Source organism: Staurois parvus, unplaced genomic scaffold (assembly GCF_062004578.1).
Source record: "Staurois parvus isolate SC_StPar_1 unplaced genomic scaffold, SC_StPar_1.0 ptg001418l, whole genome shotgun sequence".
NCBI lineage: Eukaryota > Metazoa > Chordata > Amphibia > Anura > Ranidae > Staurois > Staurois parvus.
In genome coordinates this window covers 3,108,161-3,125,856 of record NW_028319214.1, presented here as the reverse complement: position 1 = coordinate 3,125,856, position 17,696 = coordinate 3,108,161, and the positions used below count along the sequence as shown (strand labels likewise).

Here is a 17,696-nt window from a genome sequence, read left to right as displayed (position 1 = left end):
GACAACCGCAAAAAGAGATTTTGTAAAGCAGCATCACCCCAGCATTTTGATATCTACCCCAGCTTAGGGATACATGTAATAGTGGGAGTGGCATAGTTAAATTGGCATAGGTTTTAAGAAATAAAAAAACAGCCTACTTCCCGTGTACTATGCAGATGTGCATGGCAAATCTGCTTCTATTTTCAGCTTGTTCAGTTAAGCTTCGAAAATGAAAGCCAGAAGCCGATTATGTAAGCAAGAAGCTGATTGGTTACTGTGCATAGCTGCTTCAGTTTCTGGTTGTTCCAATTTTGACAAATTTCCCTAAATGTCTATAGTACAGGGGACAGGAGTGTGGAATTCGCAGCCTCTTTATAGAATACAACCAAAATTATTCCCTCTTCCCACTAGATTTCATCCCCCATTCCCAAGCCTATATCCCCCACAGTGCAGATCTCCCCTAACTTCCCCCTTAGCATAAGCCCCCCTTTCCCAGCACAAACGCTGCAGTACAGACTACATATCACATGGTACCTTGCCGCCTGCAAGCTGTGATTCCTGTATTGACTTTGCCTCCTGAAACACCTCTACTCAGCACCTCTGGTTCAGACAGAAGGCTTTGTGACATTTATGACACAGCAGATCACAGGGTACTGTTTAGTGAATTTGTGTCACAGAATTCAATGAAGTAAATGTGTGGAAGTGTTCAAAATGTAAGTTTTCAAACAAAATTGTTCAGATTAATAGGAGTAGACTAGAAATAATTTAAATACAATGTGGAAATGAATATACAGTGCCTTGAAAAAGTATTCATACCCCTTGAAATTTTCCACATTTTGTCATGTTACAACCAAAAACTTAAATGTATTTTATTGGGATTTTATGTGATAGACCAACACAAAGTGGCACATAATTGTGAAGTGGAAGGAAAATGATAAATGGTTTTGAAAATGTTTACAAATATATATCTGAAAAGTGTGGTGTGCATTTGTATTCCACCCTTCTGAGTCATTACTTTGTAGAACCACCTTTTGGCTGCAATTACAGCTGTAAGTCTTTTTTGGGGATGTCTCTGCCAGCTTTGCACATCTAGAGAGTTACATTTTTGCCCATTCTTCTTTGCAAAATAGCTCAAGCTCAGATTGGATGGAGAGCGTCTGTGAATAGCAATTTTTGTCACAGATTCTCAATTGGATTGAGGTCTGGTTTTTGACTGGGCCATTTAGATCAATATGCTTTGATCTAAACCATTCCATTGTATCTTTGGCTGTATGTTTAGGGTCGATGTCCTGCTGGAAGGTGAACCTCCGTCCCAGACCCAAGTCTTTTGCAAACTTTAACAGGTTTTCTTCTAAGATTGCCCTATATTTGGCTCCATCCACCTTCCCATCAACTCTGACCAGCTTCCCTGTCCCTGCTGAAGAAACGCATCCCCACAACATGATGCTGCCACCACCATGTTTCACGGTGGGGATGGTGTGTTCAGGGTGATGTGCAGTGATAGCGTTTTGCTTTTAGTCCAAAAAAGTTCAATTTTGGTCTCATGTGACCAGAGCACCTTCTTCCACGTTTGCTGTGTCCCCCACATGGCTTCTTGCAAACTGCAAATGGGACTTCTTATGGCTCTCTTCTTGCCACTCTTCCATAAAGGCCAGATTTGTGAAGTGCACAAAGAATCCTGTGGACAGATTCTCCCACCTGAGCTGTGAATCTCTGCAGCTCCTCCAGATTTACCATGGGATTCTTTGCTGCTTCTCTGATTAATGCTCTCCTTGCCCGGCCTGGCAGTTTAGGTGGACGGCCTTGTCTTGGTAGGTTTGCAGTTGTGCCATACTTTACATTTTCGGATGATGGACTGAGCAGTGCTCCGTGAGATGTTCAAAGCTTGGGGTATTTTTTATAATCTAACTCTGCTTTAAACTTCTCCACAACTTTATCCCTGACCTGTCTAGTGTGTTCCTTGGCTTTCATGATGCTGTTTGTTCACTAATGTTCTCCCTGTGACTGTGTGGGTTTCCTCCAGGTACTCCGGTTTTCTCCCACACTCCAAAGACATGCTGGTAGGTTAATTGGCTCCTGTCTAAATTGTCCCTAGTATGTGTATGAATGTGAGTTAGGGACTTTAGATTGTACACCCCTTGAGGGTTAGGGACTGATGTGAATGTACAATAAATGTATGTAAAGCGCTGCGTAAATAGACGGTGCTATATAAGTACCTGAAATAAATAAATAATGTTCTCTAAGAAACCTCAGAAGGCTTCACAGAACAGCTGTAGTTATACTGAGATTAAATTACACACAGGTGGACTCTATTTACTAATTGGGTGACTTCTGAAGGCAATTGGTTCCTCTGGATTTTAGTTAGGGGTATCCGAGTGTCCTGAATACAAATGCATGCCACAGTTTTCAGATATTTATTTGTAAAAAATTTTGAAAACTATGTATTATTTTCCTTGCACGTCACAATTATGTGCCACTTTGTGTTGGTCTATAAAATCCCAATAAAATACATTTACGTTTGTAACATGACAAAATGTGGAAAATTTCAAGGGGTATGAATATTGTAGCATGAAGTGGATTGGTTGCTGTTCACAACACTAATTTATTGTATATGCAGAATATATAGTTTATATACGTGTGGTTCTGTACAGGAGGAGAGACATAGTTTATGTACAGGAGGTGAAAATGTGCGTAATATTTCTGGAATGTTATATGTGGGCTGGTGTAATTTTTATTTTTTTTTATTTGAAACATTTTTCTGTGCTTCTTCCTTAACATTTCCTCACCAACCAGTGTTTTTTCCCCCAAAAAGAAGAAACGGGATGATGGACTACGAGAACATCTTACAGGCTGTGCTCGTAGTGAGGGCTATTATAAAATTGATAAGAAAGACAAACTTAAATACCTCATTAATAATCGCTCATTGGCTGAAGAGCCTCTGAATGATACCCAGGTAGGTGATACTTGTTGCTATTTATAGCAATAGAAACGCTTTACATACTAAATCGCTACCCATAGGAAAAAGCTGAGAACTGGTTGTATAAATTACCATTCATATTTATGAAACGTTATTTTCCAGAGCAGTCTTACACGTGAGTGATTTATAGAAAGGATTACAACCAGTTTGGTGATGAAAAAGTTGTAGGTACTCAGTGAGTGTTTTTTGTAAGGATTATATTTTTTTCGGACCCATTCCATTCTGTCAGTGCCTTACCTGTAATTGTAGTGAGGCTGCCATTCCTGATGGTATTTTGAAAATACTAGTCTGACTGTATTTGGTTTCAAAATTGGAGTCTCAAACACAGCACATGCATTCAGATAAGAAAGTCTGAGTAAACGCTGAATAGGTACCTTGGCCTTAGAAACAGATTTTTGACATGTATTTGGTGCTTGTATATTTTTCTTGCCGATATCCTGATTGAATGAACTTTGTAACATGTAACAGAGATGTGTAGTAAACATGCACCTCTAATCTTTTCATGTTGGCTCATTCTGCAAGTTAGCTATCTGCATCCTTGTCAGTGACAGCTCTGTTTTACTACCTAGGGGAAGAGTATTCCTGCTCAGCCTCACACCTCTACCAGAGCAGGTTCTGAAAGGAGATCGGAACAACGTCGACTACTTTCTTCCTTTACTGGAAGCTGTGATAGTGATCTGCTCAAATTTAATCAGTTGAAGGTATGGTGACCCTTTGTTATTTCAAATGTTTTACTACTTCCTCTTAGACTCTTACTTTCCAGTTGAATAGTGTTTTCCTTATTCTGCTTAAAGAAATATTTTGTTCATATCTTCAGTCTTGGTTCTCTTCTGCGGTTGTAAAAGTTTGATCATTTTTTAATGTCCATAATGCAATTAATGCAGTTGTATTCCTATATAATGTGCAGGCCTAATACAACTAAAATAAAGTTACTTTATATGAAACAACTAAAAATAACTGCTTATGCCTGTGTGGAAATATGACAGTCATGTAAAGTTATGGACTAGAAGGGCTTAAAAGTGTCTAGTGACAATCTTATTCAGTGAATTACAGTACAAGAAGAAGCACCACTGTACCCAACTGCAGAGTGGGGAAGACTTCTGTTGGGTTTTTATTATGGTGTGTGAACCCCATTTGGCTTATTACCCCTTTCTATCTGTCCCCTTCTGATCACAAAAAACTGGCAGAGGTTCTAGATCCTCCACTAGAGGGAGTGGTTTTGTTAATTTCCCAGCTTAAAGTGGAGTTCCACCTGAGAAAAAAAAAGTCAGCAGCTACAAAAACTGTAGCTGCTGACTTTTAAAATACAGCCATTTACCTGCCCCTCGGTCCCGTGGTGTCCTCACCACCGCTGGTTTCACTTGCCGTCTTCTCTCCCTGGCGCCGGCATCTTCAGTGTGGGCACCCGGCTGTGACTGCTTGCGGCTTCACAGCCGGGTGTCCACTGCGCATGCGGGAGAAATGCTGCGCTTTGTGAATGACCCCGTAGTCTTCTGGGACCTATCACGTGTCCCAGAAAACTACGGGGAGGGAGGGGGGAGGACAACTTCCGCTTCCGATCGCCTAGGCGATTGCAGCGGAAGTGGGAGTGGATACCTGTCAAATTTGGGTACCCGCTCCCCAAAGGTGCCAATCCTTAATGGGGAGCGAGGGACAAAGGCTGAAAGCGGAACTTCCCCCTTTTGGGTGGAGCTCCGCTTTAAGATATTTTCCCTCTATCCCAGTTCCTATAACAATGTCACAAGAACTGAAACTGGAGGTGGAGAACAAATTTCACTTATGGGAATGCAGGCAATAAAAATCTAACAGGTTTTCTAAACCTTACCAAGACTTGAAGGATGTTGCCTGAAAAGATGTTTAGCTGTAGAATTCTCGATTTTGGTAGCTGTGTATTTAACTGAACTAACGACTGACCACTATGAACATATGTAATAAAACAACAAATTGTATTTTCAGTTCCGCAAGAAGAAATTGCGTTTCTGCAAGAGCCATATTCACGACTGGGGCCTTTTTGCAATGGAGCCAATTGCAGCAGATGAGATGGTTATTGAATATGTGGGACAAAACATTCGGCAGGTAAGCTTTATTTACCTGTAGGATGTTTTTGATAGCAATTGACTGGTCTAGGTTTGCATTGTTATCTATACAACACAATTTTACTTTCTTTTTCTTTTTTAGGTCATTGCAGACATGCGGGAGAAACGATATGAAGATGAAGGGATTGGGAGCAGTTATATGTTCAGGGTGGACCATGACACCATTATCGATGCCACAAAGTGTGGGAATTTTGCTCGGTTTATTAATCACAGTTGTAATGTGAGTTATCAATTATATTTTAACTAGTCAGACTTCAAACTAGACAGAAACTTAGAACTTGGAAACTAGAGAACTGTTTATATTGAGTTGTATTTATTCTCTAGCTGATTGGTTCTACCTAACCTAAAGGGTTATCAAATTTAAATGACATGTAGCTTTACATAAAAGGGTCTTGACAACATACCATAAATATATTTATGGGATAGTTTTCAGTTTAAAAGGGGGAAGTGACACTGGGACCTGAAAAAAAACTACATTAGTTTAGTGTGTAACTGGAGAATGTCATTGCTCTGAAAGGTTACACTAATTTAAAAAATATATTTTTAGCCAATGGAAAGCTAGTTACTAGGGAATAAAAACTTATGACAAGGGGGTTTTCGCTCATTTTTGTTGGGGCCAAAAACACTTTGCAGCTCAAAAGAAGGTCATGTAGTTTTTCGAGCTTCAAGCAACACTACAGTGAGATTCTGAGATGCAATGACATTTCATGCATATAATGCAGGGGTGTCCAAACTATGGCCCTCCAGGTGTTGAGAAACTGTAAGTCCCATGAGGCCTTGCAAGACTCTGACATCCACAGGCAAGACACCCAGAGGCATGATGGGACTTGTAGTATTTCAGCGGCTGGAGGGCCATAGTTTGGTCACCCCTGATATAATGCATGTTGCCCTTAGACAAGAACTTGTTCCTCCAAGAGTGATGGGCAGTCAACTATATGTGGTTAAATAACAAACATGTCATACTTACTTGCTCTGTGCAATGGTTTTGCACACAGGAGCCCCAATCCTCCTCTTTTCAAGCCCCCTTGCTGGTTCTCCTGGCCTCCAGAGCAAGGTGCTTGGGCAGGGGGCACTTGTGCATGTTTGCTCCCGAGCCAGCCTTTTATGCCCATAGGACATACAGAGCGCAGCTCGACCCAGCTCCCTCCTCACTGGCTGTGATTGACAGTAGCAGGAACTCTCGTGCATAGTGCTGAATCGTGATCGTGATCTGGCTCAGGTAAGTATTGGGGGCTGAGGGGGAGCTGCACCCTGAAGGTTTTTTCACCTTCATGCATAGAATGCATGAAGGTAAAAAACCTTTGCCCTTTACAAGCACAAATGTTTGTTTGTCCTTATTAGTACACACATAACATAACTTCAAACAAAGAAGTAAAGCAAAACTGTAAATAGGTGACTTGCACTAAAAAGTTTAAGGCTGTCTTCACATTCATGTCTTGTAATGCATGATCCGCATTTAGGCGAATTTTAGTGCCATCCATTATGAATGGCACCCGAATGCACTTTGCTAGCACACCTCAATGCATATGTGCTTCAGTGCGTAACAATGCACAGATGGTAACCATCTGTTTTTTGTGGTACGCTGTGTTGGGAAAAAAAAGGTTGCCCATTTGTTTTGATGTGCTTGCACCCAGTTTTAAATGAAAGGGCTGCCTGAACACAATGCACATTAATGAGACACTGTCACTTAGCCCATTCGGGGCAAAATTACAGCATATGTGAAAAGGCCACCCCACCCCCTGATAACTTTCCAGCAATACCCTGCTGCTAATTTCTTAAAATACTTTGTGCCTGTATTTGTTAGAGGCAGCAGTGACATCATACCTGCCATCATGTGACAGTACTCAGTCCAAGTGATTGGCTGCTAAACACACCACCACATGCTACCCTGTATTCACTGGGTAGGAAGCGGAGGATCACTGGAGAGATAAGTATTAGGGGTTAATAAGATGTTTCTTTAGAGTGACATTGGAACTTTGCCCTTCATGGACTACATGTGACTTACTGCAATGCACTGGATATATGTAAAGGGGACCTTACTGCTTCCCCTAATTATCATTATGCTAAAATACGCACCTAAGGGCCCATTCACACTTGTGTGTTGCAGTAACATGTGGTAAATCTTACATCCACAATGCACATACCATGTAAGGGTGCTTTAATTGACATTGTATGCAGATGAAAGGCAACACCTTTGATCTTCTTATGAATTTGAACAATTACATACAAATTGTTAGTAGTTGAATTTCTTCTGTGTCTTTGCTGTCTACAGTCCCAGTCTACGTTTTTACCGCTGGTAATTCTGCTGTTACGAGCCAGAGAAAGCAGCAGGAGGGGAACAGGGATAGGGATGCTTCTGCTACTGCGTGGATACAGTACTAAACTGGAAATGTTCATTACTGAGCCGAGCTTAAGTAATCTAAAGGAGATTCATGAACATGAATGGCATGTTCACTGATCTCCCCACTTGCCATCCCTAAAATGTTACTCCTATGACTGCCACCACTTTCTTGGGTAGAAGGTTTCACAGCCAGGTGGAGATGCTGTAAATGTGATCAGCTGCCAAATCGCATTCACAGAACAAGGCACAGCAGTCCGATACAGAATTTGGAGGTACAAAATAGTTTGGAGAACAAGATGTAAAGCAAAAGAAAGGGGACACAGGCTGGAGAGAGACAAAGCTGTTGGTCATATCCATATAGCTACGTACTAGAGCTGCCACATTTACAGGTTTTGTAGATGCGATTGGTGGCTTCTTAACCACTGATCACATCCGTTCAAGTGAAAGCAAAGTGTCAGGCACCACTTGGGTGTAAGGTCTTGGTCACTGAAGCAACCATGAGCTTACATCCTTGTGAAATGCAGCAGGTGTAGGGGTTACTGACCTAGTCTGCTGCTAGCAGTAGTTCCAACCTATGCCCATAGCCTAGTAGTAGGATGATTAATAGAGGAACCAATGACCACATCTAACTTCAATAATTACCTCCTTCACAGCATTTTATTTACCTGCTGCTTTCGTTAAAGGAACTGTCCCTGACCCTGAATATAATAGAGGCATTATATTTTGAGCCATGATGTCATTGACTGAATATAGGTAGCCATCTGTTTCCATCATGGTGAGAGTTAAGCTGGCCATACACGTATAGATTTTCGTTCGAGAATTTTCATTTCAAGAATATTATTTTGATTTTCTAATCATTAGTGGGGTCAAATCGATGTTGATTTTCAACAGCAGTGATGGGAAAATTCGAAGGGGCAGGAAGGAAAACTTTTCTTGATCAAATAAATTTTTTTTTATTGTTCAAATATTGAGTTCTGCTTTTAACATTCGATTTTAAAATGAATGTAATTCTGAACGATATTCATCCATTCATTGAATGTTCAAAGGATTTTCGTACGACTTTTTTTATGAATATTCTCGTGTGAAAATCTGCACATGTATGGCCAGCTTATACTGGTGTTCAGTCTGTGCTCATGTGATTTATAGATTCTCAGTAACTTTAATGTAGGAATTCTTTATTGAAGTAGAAATTCAGTGACCAATGGGGGAAAACCTCACATGTGACATTATCAGTCTAATGTACCTCATGGGATTACAATGTGTTAATTTTTCATTCCGTCACTTTTGCAGCCCAATTGCTACGCAAAGGTCATCACTGTGGAGTCCCAAAAGAAGATCGTCATTTACTCCAAACAGTATATCAATGTGAATGAAGAGATTACATACGATTATAAGTTCCCAATAGAGGACGTTAAGATCCCTTGTCTTTGTGGAGCAGAGAACTGCAGAGGGACGCTGAATTAATCAACCATCTTTTCTTTGCACCTTTCAGCTATAGTGGACAGCAAGATATAGGTGTAAGTTGCACTTTTGCCAAAAAAAAAAAAAGAAAAAAACAGAAAAAGTTATAAAAGAAAAAAATTAATGGTTTCGCACTTCTCTTGGGCTTATGAGCAACAAGAGCACATGTACATTAAGACTTTGCTTCTGATTGTATGAATCCTGGTGTTTATTTTTCTTTTCCATCTCCTTCAAAGAAAATAAGTTGACTTAACCAGTAGAAAGCATTTTCTAAGCCAACCTTGTTTCTTTTTGGAGCTAATACGGTACCTTTTTTTTATTTGTCATAAATGCTGCTAGTTTTCTTATCAGGTGATCGTCATTAATATGAAGAGGAGATGCTGTAATGGTATCCAATGGAAGACTGATGTTACCTTTTGGCTTTACTAGAAGGGATTTTATTTTCTTATTATCTGAAGTTAAACTTTTGCTAGATGACATTTTGCTGTTTACTGTAAGTCCCCTAAATGTGGGTGTTAAGCTGCTCCTTGATGCTCCCTAAATTCCTCAGCACTATTAATTTAAAATGTCAGATATTTTGAAAGGTAAAAGTCTTGCATAAGAGCAAATACCAAAGGATGCTATTACCCTTATAAGCCAGAAAATATTATTTTCTAAAACTTACTTTTGTTACAAGGGCCTGACTTAAGGACTAAATCCTACTAACTGCCTGTGCAATTAAAATGCCCTTACTGGCAAAAGAAGCACTCTAGTTGGAAAGGGAGGTGGCATCGGGCAAGGTCTGTACCAGGGGTCAGGCTTGATTAACCATGGTAATATCACAAATCCTGTGGTATCTGCTCTTAGTGAGGATGTTTATTTTTTGGGTTTTAAAGTATTTGATGGGTTTGCTCCTGCAGTGCTGCAGCACATTTTACTGTACACAGTCTGCACCAAAGTGCATCCGTGTTTTGTACATCCCTTCATTGTTGACCCATAACACAGGTTTTATAGTTGTTCATCATAGAGATGAATAGCATGCATAAGGCACAGCCTAATGCCATCAATATTCTAGACTTTAATGGGTGTCTAGCTGTACCTGGGTGTACACTGCTTGCTGCCAGCTTGCACTGGTCCTGAAAATTTTAGAACAGTCCCCACTTCTAGGAGAAATCCTGTCATCCTTGTGTGTGTGTTATCACTAATGCCTATTCTGATTCAGCAAAGACCATTATTATCTCTGCATCCTCTTCTTTTACAGCACAGCCTATTTATTTAATCATTGTTCTGTCTATGGAATGTGCGGTTTTCTAACACATTCTCGCAGTTAATCTTCATATATAAGGGTATTTCAGGAGTGCATTGACCAAGGAACAAGCAGCTAAAATAAATAAATCATTCTGGTCTGCAGTTTATCCATGGTTCAGGGCTGGTAAATGGGCTCTTCCCCTCCCTAATTGGACAGCTGTGCACTTTCACAGTAGTCTAAAAATGAATAACATGGATAAATACATACACATTTCACAAACTGAAGTCCTTAGTCAATATATGTTGGTATAGGATCTGTTGAAATACCCATATATATGAACACATAATCAGCAGAATTCAACTGCCTTCATACTGTTTGTTTAAACTATAGATACTGTTGCACTTCAGATTCTCAGAAATAGTTTTTTATAATAATTTTAATAAAAGGCTTGGTACTAATGTTCTTGTACATTAGAGCCTATTATGTCATATCATGCATTCATCTTGATGTAGATTTGTTTTGCCTGTATATAGTGGGGTTAAGGCTCATGCACACAGACTAATAGATGCATTTTTGCAGACCAGCCTGATGTACACTGGTGCATACATGTACGCACACCACATTACAGCAGACACAGGGACGTAGCAGTGAGCCAACTGTTTCTACTGTAATGCACTACAATTCAGTCATGTTGTATGTGCACATCAGTCTGCGTACACCATAGATGTGAAGGGGGTTGTCATGCATGTGCTTTTCAACATGGTAGGAGTACTAGGCATCAAGCTGCATCTGCTTGTGTATGTGCTATTGCTGTTCGTATATTAGGCTGCATTATAACTTCCCTGAGTTTATTGGTTTTGTCGCTAGGGCACATCAGGCTTTACAAGAACAATGCTGTCTTGTAGCTTTCTAATGAATGTCTAGTAGGCAGTGGCTGCCTTCTTACGTGGCAGAACTTTTAATGTATTTATTTTAACTATACACTGCTGCCAGTATTAAATAAATGCAAGATCCATACGGAATGGACTAGACGAGAATTCAAGCAACTGAAATAACTTCTGTGAAACTGTTCTGTTATAGGAATGGAGTGTGTTGATTTTGGGGTTTGCATAGTAACTGGGTGGCTTGATCAGTGTTTATCTGCCTAGGAAAAAAGGAATTTCAATGTGGAGCTAAAGCCAGACTGATCTTCCAGCTTACATATATCTTTAATATTATTACAACTCTTATTCTTATAATTTGATTACAGTTTATTCATTTTTGTTTTCTACTGTCCAGTGACAAAATTAATCTTGTTGTTTAGTGTCCAAGTACTGTCATTTGTCAATCAAGGGCTCTTGTGAACTTCAAGTGTGCTTTCCTTCTGCCTGGAAATCAGTTCCTTTAGTTGGGTGCAGATTTTTATTGATTACTGCTCAGTTGCCTCTTTTGAACAGTGTAAATTCTTTTTTGATAGTTCAGTTGGAAAAAAAAAATTACCTCCTTTCACTTGTGACTCCTGAAACAACTAGTCACAAAGTAGTATGGAGAAGGAGGACTGTCTGATAAGGGCTGGCATTTGTTTAGAGACACAGTAGGGCTGATTTACGAAATGTGTCCTTTTCATGCTAGCCTAATTTAAAGCATAACTAATGGAAAAATGTTTTTTTTTTCTTTTTTAGTTTTGGATAGAGTGCATAAGGATTAGAACGCTTGTCAGTTTTTTTGTGGTCAGTGTCCCATTAAGGAGATTCACCCCCTCTTTTTGTCCTGTTTGCCATTATCATTAAAAGGAAAAGAAAATCCCACTTTTTGGGTTGTCCCCAGAAAAGTAATAGAGGGGAAATCTTCCAATGGGGACACTAGTTCTAGTGACCTGGGGGTCCCCAAAGAATTCTCTTACTTTGCAGGGATTTCCTCTCACTTCCTGTTTGGCTATGGCACAGGAAGCGAAGGGAAATCTCAGCAGTTGTACACAGATGTCAAAAAAAATTCTGACAGGAGTTATAACCCTCCCTTGCTCTATCCAAAATAAAGAAAAATGTTCTATAGTTCTACTTTAATTTCAAATATCCAATCGGGTTTCAGGGAATTGACATTTTTGTTTTTTTGTTTTCACACCACTGAAGCAGTCTGATTCTGTTAACAGTTAATCTCAGCTATATAGAAGAAAAGAGAAATCAACAGCTTGATAGAACCTTTTCAATGAAAATCTTATTTGGCAAGTTTTTTTTATTTTTTTTTTTTTATATACAGTAAACTACAAATACCCGCCCAAAATATTCTCCAGCAGACAGTTCTCACTCCATTTTCCTGGAGTGCAAAAACCACTTTAGCACAGACATTAAACCCTTGAAAGTACGGCATCCCATCTTAGACATGGTTAGGTTGCTTTCTTCACTTAAATGAATTCTATGGTCAGTATGGTGGACATTACATGGATCTTTATGTAAGGATGCTTATGATTCTCTATACACTAAAAGAAGGATTTTTTTTTTTCCATGTATGTTTGTTGAAGTGAATGGAGCATTATATGTTTTGTATTCATATTTACTAACAGCTGCATCAAAGTGATCTTGTATGACCCAGATATTTTAATCTTGCATCCATCACACCAAGCCTTGAATTCTAGCTTTTGCCAGTGGATGTTTTCTATAAGGGCACATTGTTTATGTCTGGGAAAGAACAGTTCAAATATCACGCTTACATTATCTTATAAAGGGGAAGCCCATTTAGTGAAATTTATATCATTGTTACCAGACTGAATATGCATTTCTGTAGGGCTACATCCCAGTAGTCTGTTTGCCAGCGTAGAGCACAACACAGCATGTTCTCATATTTATAGTAAATGAACATTTATTCTACTGTAGAGTTTCAGCATTCAACATTACAGGTGATACAAATAAAAAGTGTTTCCTTAACAGGCCACTCAACCTAAAGCACAACTTGTTATACACACAAGATAAAGAAGAGATTTAAAGTTTGTATGTTTTAGATATTTCCACAACTTATCATTTTTAGAAATTCCAGGCTGCATATTCTCTGTGATTAATGCTGTCATTTCAGACTTGCAAGAGTCCATAAACTGTCTGCTGTAACGTTACATTAAATTACACCTCTGCTTGCTTGTAGCAAAGCACCAACCCATTCGGAATAACATTTTATTTCTAGTTTAAATACAAGTGCAAAACTTTTTGATTTATATTTGTGTTACCTTTATAAATAACTATGGGCTTGAAATAGGCACAGGAGCAGCTCCACTTTGCATAAAGGTTTACAGTACTTTAAACCACTTTTGTACTAGTTGAGCTTTCTTCCCTTACATACTGCCCTCCACTGTTAAAAGTCAGGATTCAGCTTCTAGTGACTTTTGTGTCTTCCAAAGCATAATCGTGCATGAAGAGCTGTACAATAAATACCTGAATTTCCCCAGTATACCTTCTGTACCTGCTTTGAGAGTTTTCTCAGATGTTCTATTTCCTCACCTACTTATTCTTTATAACCCTTAAATTTGATCTACTTCTCTTACCACGATGGCTATGATATGGAAACACAGCCTGACTTTGACCAGCACTCGCTGCTATTCTCAGTACAGTGTCAGACAAACCTACAGTGAATACTTGCTAGCTCATGGAGGCAGACAGTAAAAATGCTTCCTTTTTTAGATGATTGGGCAGGCTGTCAGCATAGATTTTCTAAGGGTAAATATTGCATTAAGTCCTTGTTTACACTTGTGTTTTGGGGGGCAGTAAAAACACAGCTGAGCTGCATTTTTACTGCTCCTTCAACTGCCCACCTTTATGCTGCAGATGCAGAGGAGGGGGGAGAATAGATACTGTGGCCCTGATGCTTTGCATCACTCTGCAGCAACAATTATCCCTACTGTCACATTCACCAACTGTGTGCAAGAGGGATATGAGGGATTAAAAAAGCCTGTCAGGTGCTCTCTGAAAAGCGATCCGAATGTGGATTTTTTTTCAGATTGCAACACTAGCATAAACTAACCCTTAAAAACCCACATCTCCTTTGTAAGTTAAGAACAAATGCATCTGAATAATGGAACAATGGGGTTTAAACGGCGTGTAATGAACATGTAGGTTTGTTTAAATAATACATCTTTAAGCTGTACATGAACTGAACACTAATAACACCCTTGTGGATGTACCTCTCTATAAATGATGTCAGGACAAAACCCTATAGAATTTCTTGAAATAATATTTTAAGAATGGAACACTTTAAGATAGTGGTGAAGTATCCAGTGTAGTTCTAGAGTAACTTTTTTTTTTTATTATTATTATACTTGTTGACAGAATGTAATATGTTCTGTTCTCTCTTATAATCTTATTTATTATCTGTCTAAAAAGGAAGAATTCTTCCTTCAGACACTTTGATAAGTAAGGCCAATTAGTATGTGCCCAGACATTGACACTCCTCAACCTGTTAGAAAATCGCATTGGCCATCAACAGCATGGTAGAATAAGAGAATAACCTTTTTTCCAAGGTTATGTTGGTAAAGTCTGTTACAGTTTTTTTTCTTCTTTCCCCTATTTCTCTCCTTATCAAACAATGCCTGATGTGGTTAAGAAAAATGTTGGACTTGGGCTTAGTCACAAGACCCCATCACACTTTGAGCTTTGATAGTTGAATGTGAATGCTTGGTTTATACCGTACTGAATTGTAAATTAAGAAACGTACAGCTGTTTGTTTCAAGTGTATATAAGCTAGCATTCCTTTTTTTTTTTTTTTTTTTTTTTTTTTTTTGATAAATGCGCAGCCCCAGTAATCCTATTTTTCTCCATTAGCAGCCTTTTTATATAATGTTTTGGGGTTTTTTTTCAGTTCCAGCCCTGTTTAAGATTGCAGTTTATTCTAATAACTATTCTTATAATAATTGGAAAAAATCAATCAAAACTCAACAGAAGAATGGTTTATAATTTTCTTTCATGCAGTGGTCTATCTGTGCATTTGTGAAAAAAAAAATGAAATTGTATATGTGTGCGTGTGTATATATGTATAGCTATATACTGTATATATATATAAATATATATATCTCTATAAATGAGGAGTTTTTCATGTACCCAGAATTTTGCATCTTGTGTACAAAGACTCACTTCAGTCTCTAAGCATTTGTTTCTTGTAGAAACAAGATGGATTTGGTTTCTCTTTGCCGACATATTTTTTGCGTCTGAAAAAGTGTATAAATAACTGAAGTGAATATTATAATTTTGAGTTTAAGTTACAGTTGAAGATCTAATGGTTTCTATTCAATGTGTTCAAAAGTGAACCTGCCAAGGTAGATTGTGTGTTTCATATCTAGGAACTGGCATTTTTCCTTTTAGCTCAACCAGGCAACTTTTGGCATATTGAAAATGAACCAAAAGTGATGTGGCATTGTATATTGGAGTGAAAAAGTAGCAAATTTTAGCTTGTGTCAAGCTTTATAATATGTACATTCTGTATAATATTTTTGTCATGTTCTGTGTAATTTAGATGCATTAACAAATTTAAATGGAAGAAAGTGGAGGACCCCCTGCAATATAATCGTAAACCTTGTATTTATTACCAGATAGAACATCTGTATTGTAGTAAAGCATATTTAATGCTCTTGCTTCTAGAAGCAGTGCAACGATTTTCTAACTGCAAGAGTGTTAAACCAGCTTGGCTTCATTGTTAGATGGCCAGGAACACATGCAAAATATTTGCAAAGGCTATTGCAGCGAGTCACAACTGGATTATTCAATAACTGCATTTATATTTTTGTTTCATTTGTCAGATAAAAATTGCCATTGTAGTATTTGTTAAAAAATAAAACACTATAAGGAATATTTTAAAGGGGTTGTTTAAAAAAAAAAATCTAATGGCACACTGCTGAAAGTTTTGTGGGATTATTTTGTATATAAGGATATTTTTAATTCACAAAAGTCTAAAAAAAAAAAAAAAAACAAAGACAAAAAATTTAAAAAACCAACCAGAAGCCAAGTGACAGGTTTTGCAATAAAAGATCTTATTTTTTCATTAGCATCATTTAGCTTTTGTTTTGGAATCTCTGCCAAAGAGATTTTGCGGGTTCTATATAATTATTTTTTAAAGGACTTCTACATTTAGGGTTTTTTTGTGCATAAAACTGCCTTGGATATGTACCTTGTTTTGAAGAAAGTGTTTTTTTTTGTGGGTGTGTCTTGCCTGTATATATCTGTTCATATTTTTTGTGAATTCAATACTCTGTACCATTGTATTATAGTAACTTTTATAAAGCAAACCATAAATATACTCACTTTTCTTACAGAAAATTTGTTGTCATTGCGTATTCTTTCAGCTGTGTGTTTCGATGAAACATTTGTGTGTAAGCAATTACCATGCTGTTCTGTACACAAATTGCAGCATTATTTGGACTACTGTCTTGCAGGATAGATCTCTAACAACCTATCAGCAAAATCTCTCTATCTATGTATTTTTCAACATTTTATTAGGGATAAAAGTTTATGAAGAGTAAGTGGGACAAAAAAAAAAAATAAAAAAGCTCAGGTTGCAATTTTCATCTGCCAGAGCGGTCTCTTGCAGTACTTTTTTCGAAACTAGATTATTATTATTATTATACAGTATTTATATAGCGCCAAAGGGTATGCTCAGCGCTGTACAGTAGCAAGGGGGACAGAACATGAGACAAAACAGTAACTATACACTACACGAGGGTTCGAGGGCCCTGCTCTTTCGAGCTTACAATCTAGGAGGGAGGGGAAGGTGGCACAGGAGGAGATGGCTGTGGGGGATGGAGTGGTGGGAGGAGTGGAGGAGGTTAGTTGTTAGGTGAGGTCGGGTGTTAGGTGAGGTTGGGGTAGGCTTCCCTGAAGAGGAGGGTTTTCATGATGCGCCTGAAGGTGAGGAGGGTAGGTGACAGTCTGATGAATTGGGGTAGGGAGTTCCAGAGGATGGGGGAAGTCCTGGAGAAGTCCTGCAATCGGGCGTGGGAGGAGGAGGCCAGGGAGCTAGAGAGCAGGAGGTCCTGTGAGGAGCAGAGGGCACGGGTAGGGTAGTATCAGGTCAGTTATGTAGTTCAGGGCAGCATTGTGAATGGCCTTGTAGGTCAGGATTAGCAGCTTGAACTTGATGCGTTGGGCAATCAGGAGCCAATGAAGGGATTGGCAGAGGGGGGAGGCAGATGTGGAGCGGTTGGTGAGGTGGATGAGTCTGGCCGCTGAGTTTAGGATCGACTGGAGTGGGGATAGCGTTCGTTTGGGTAGGCCAGTAAGAAGGGAACTGCAATAGTCCAGGCGTGAGATGATGAGGGAGTGTACGAGTTGTTTGGTGGTGTCTGGGGTGAGGAATGTGCGTATCTTGGAGATGTTGCGGAGGTGGAGCCTGCAAGATCTAGATAGCAGTTGGATGTGGGGTAGGAAGGAGAGGTGGGAGTCCAGGGTGACACCCAGGACTTTGGCGTGTGGGGTGGGAGAGATGGTGGCATTGTTAGTAGTGATGGAGAGGATGGGGGGGGCACGGGGTGGGGGGAAGACCAGGAGCTCAGTTTTGGATAGGTTAAGTTTGAGGAAATGGAGCGACATCCAGTCTGATATGTCGTTTAGGAGGTGGGCGATGCGGGCAGAGAGTGAGGTGGGGGGTGGAGAAGTTGGAGACTGT

At 39.2% G+C, this 17,696-nt stretch overlaps 1 protein-coding gene across 1 annotated transcript in view; it reads left to right on the top strand.

The window, feature by feature from the left end:
• SETD1B (SET domain containing 1B, histone lysine methyltransferase) overlaps positions 1–16,351 on the top strand; it is an 85,490-nt gene extending 69,139 nt beyond the window's left edge. Inside the window, exons 14-18 of the mRNA XM_089662051.1 lie at positions 2,766–2,932; positions 3,526–3,657; positions 4,913–5,032; positions 5,135–5,272; positions 8,684–16,351. Of these exons, the coding sequence (XP_089518177.1) occupies positions 2,766–2,932; positions 3,526–3,657; positions 4,913–5,032; positions 5,135–5,272; positions 8,684–8,857 (731 nt within the window). The 3' untranslated portion in view covers positions 8,858–16,351. The remainder of the gene's footprint in view (positions 1–2,765; positions 2,933–3,525; positions 3,658–4,912; positions 5,033–5,134; positions 5,273–8,683) is intronic.
• The last annotated feature ends 1,345 nt before the right edge of the window (positions 16,352–17,696 follow it).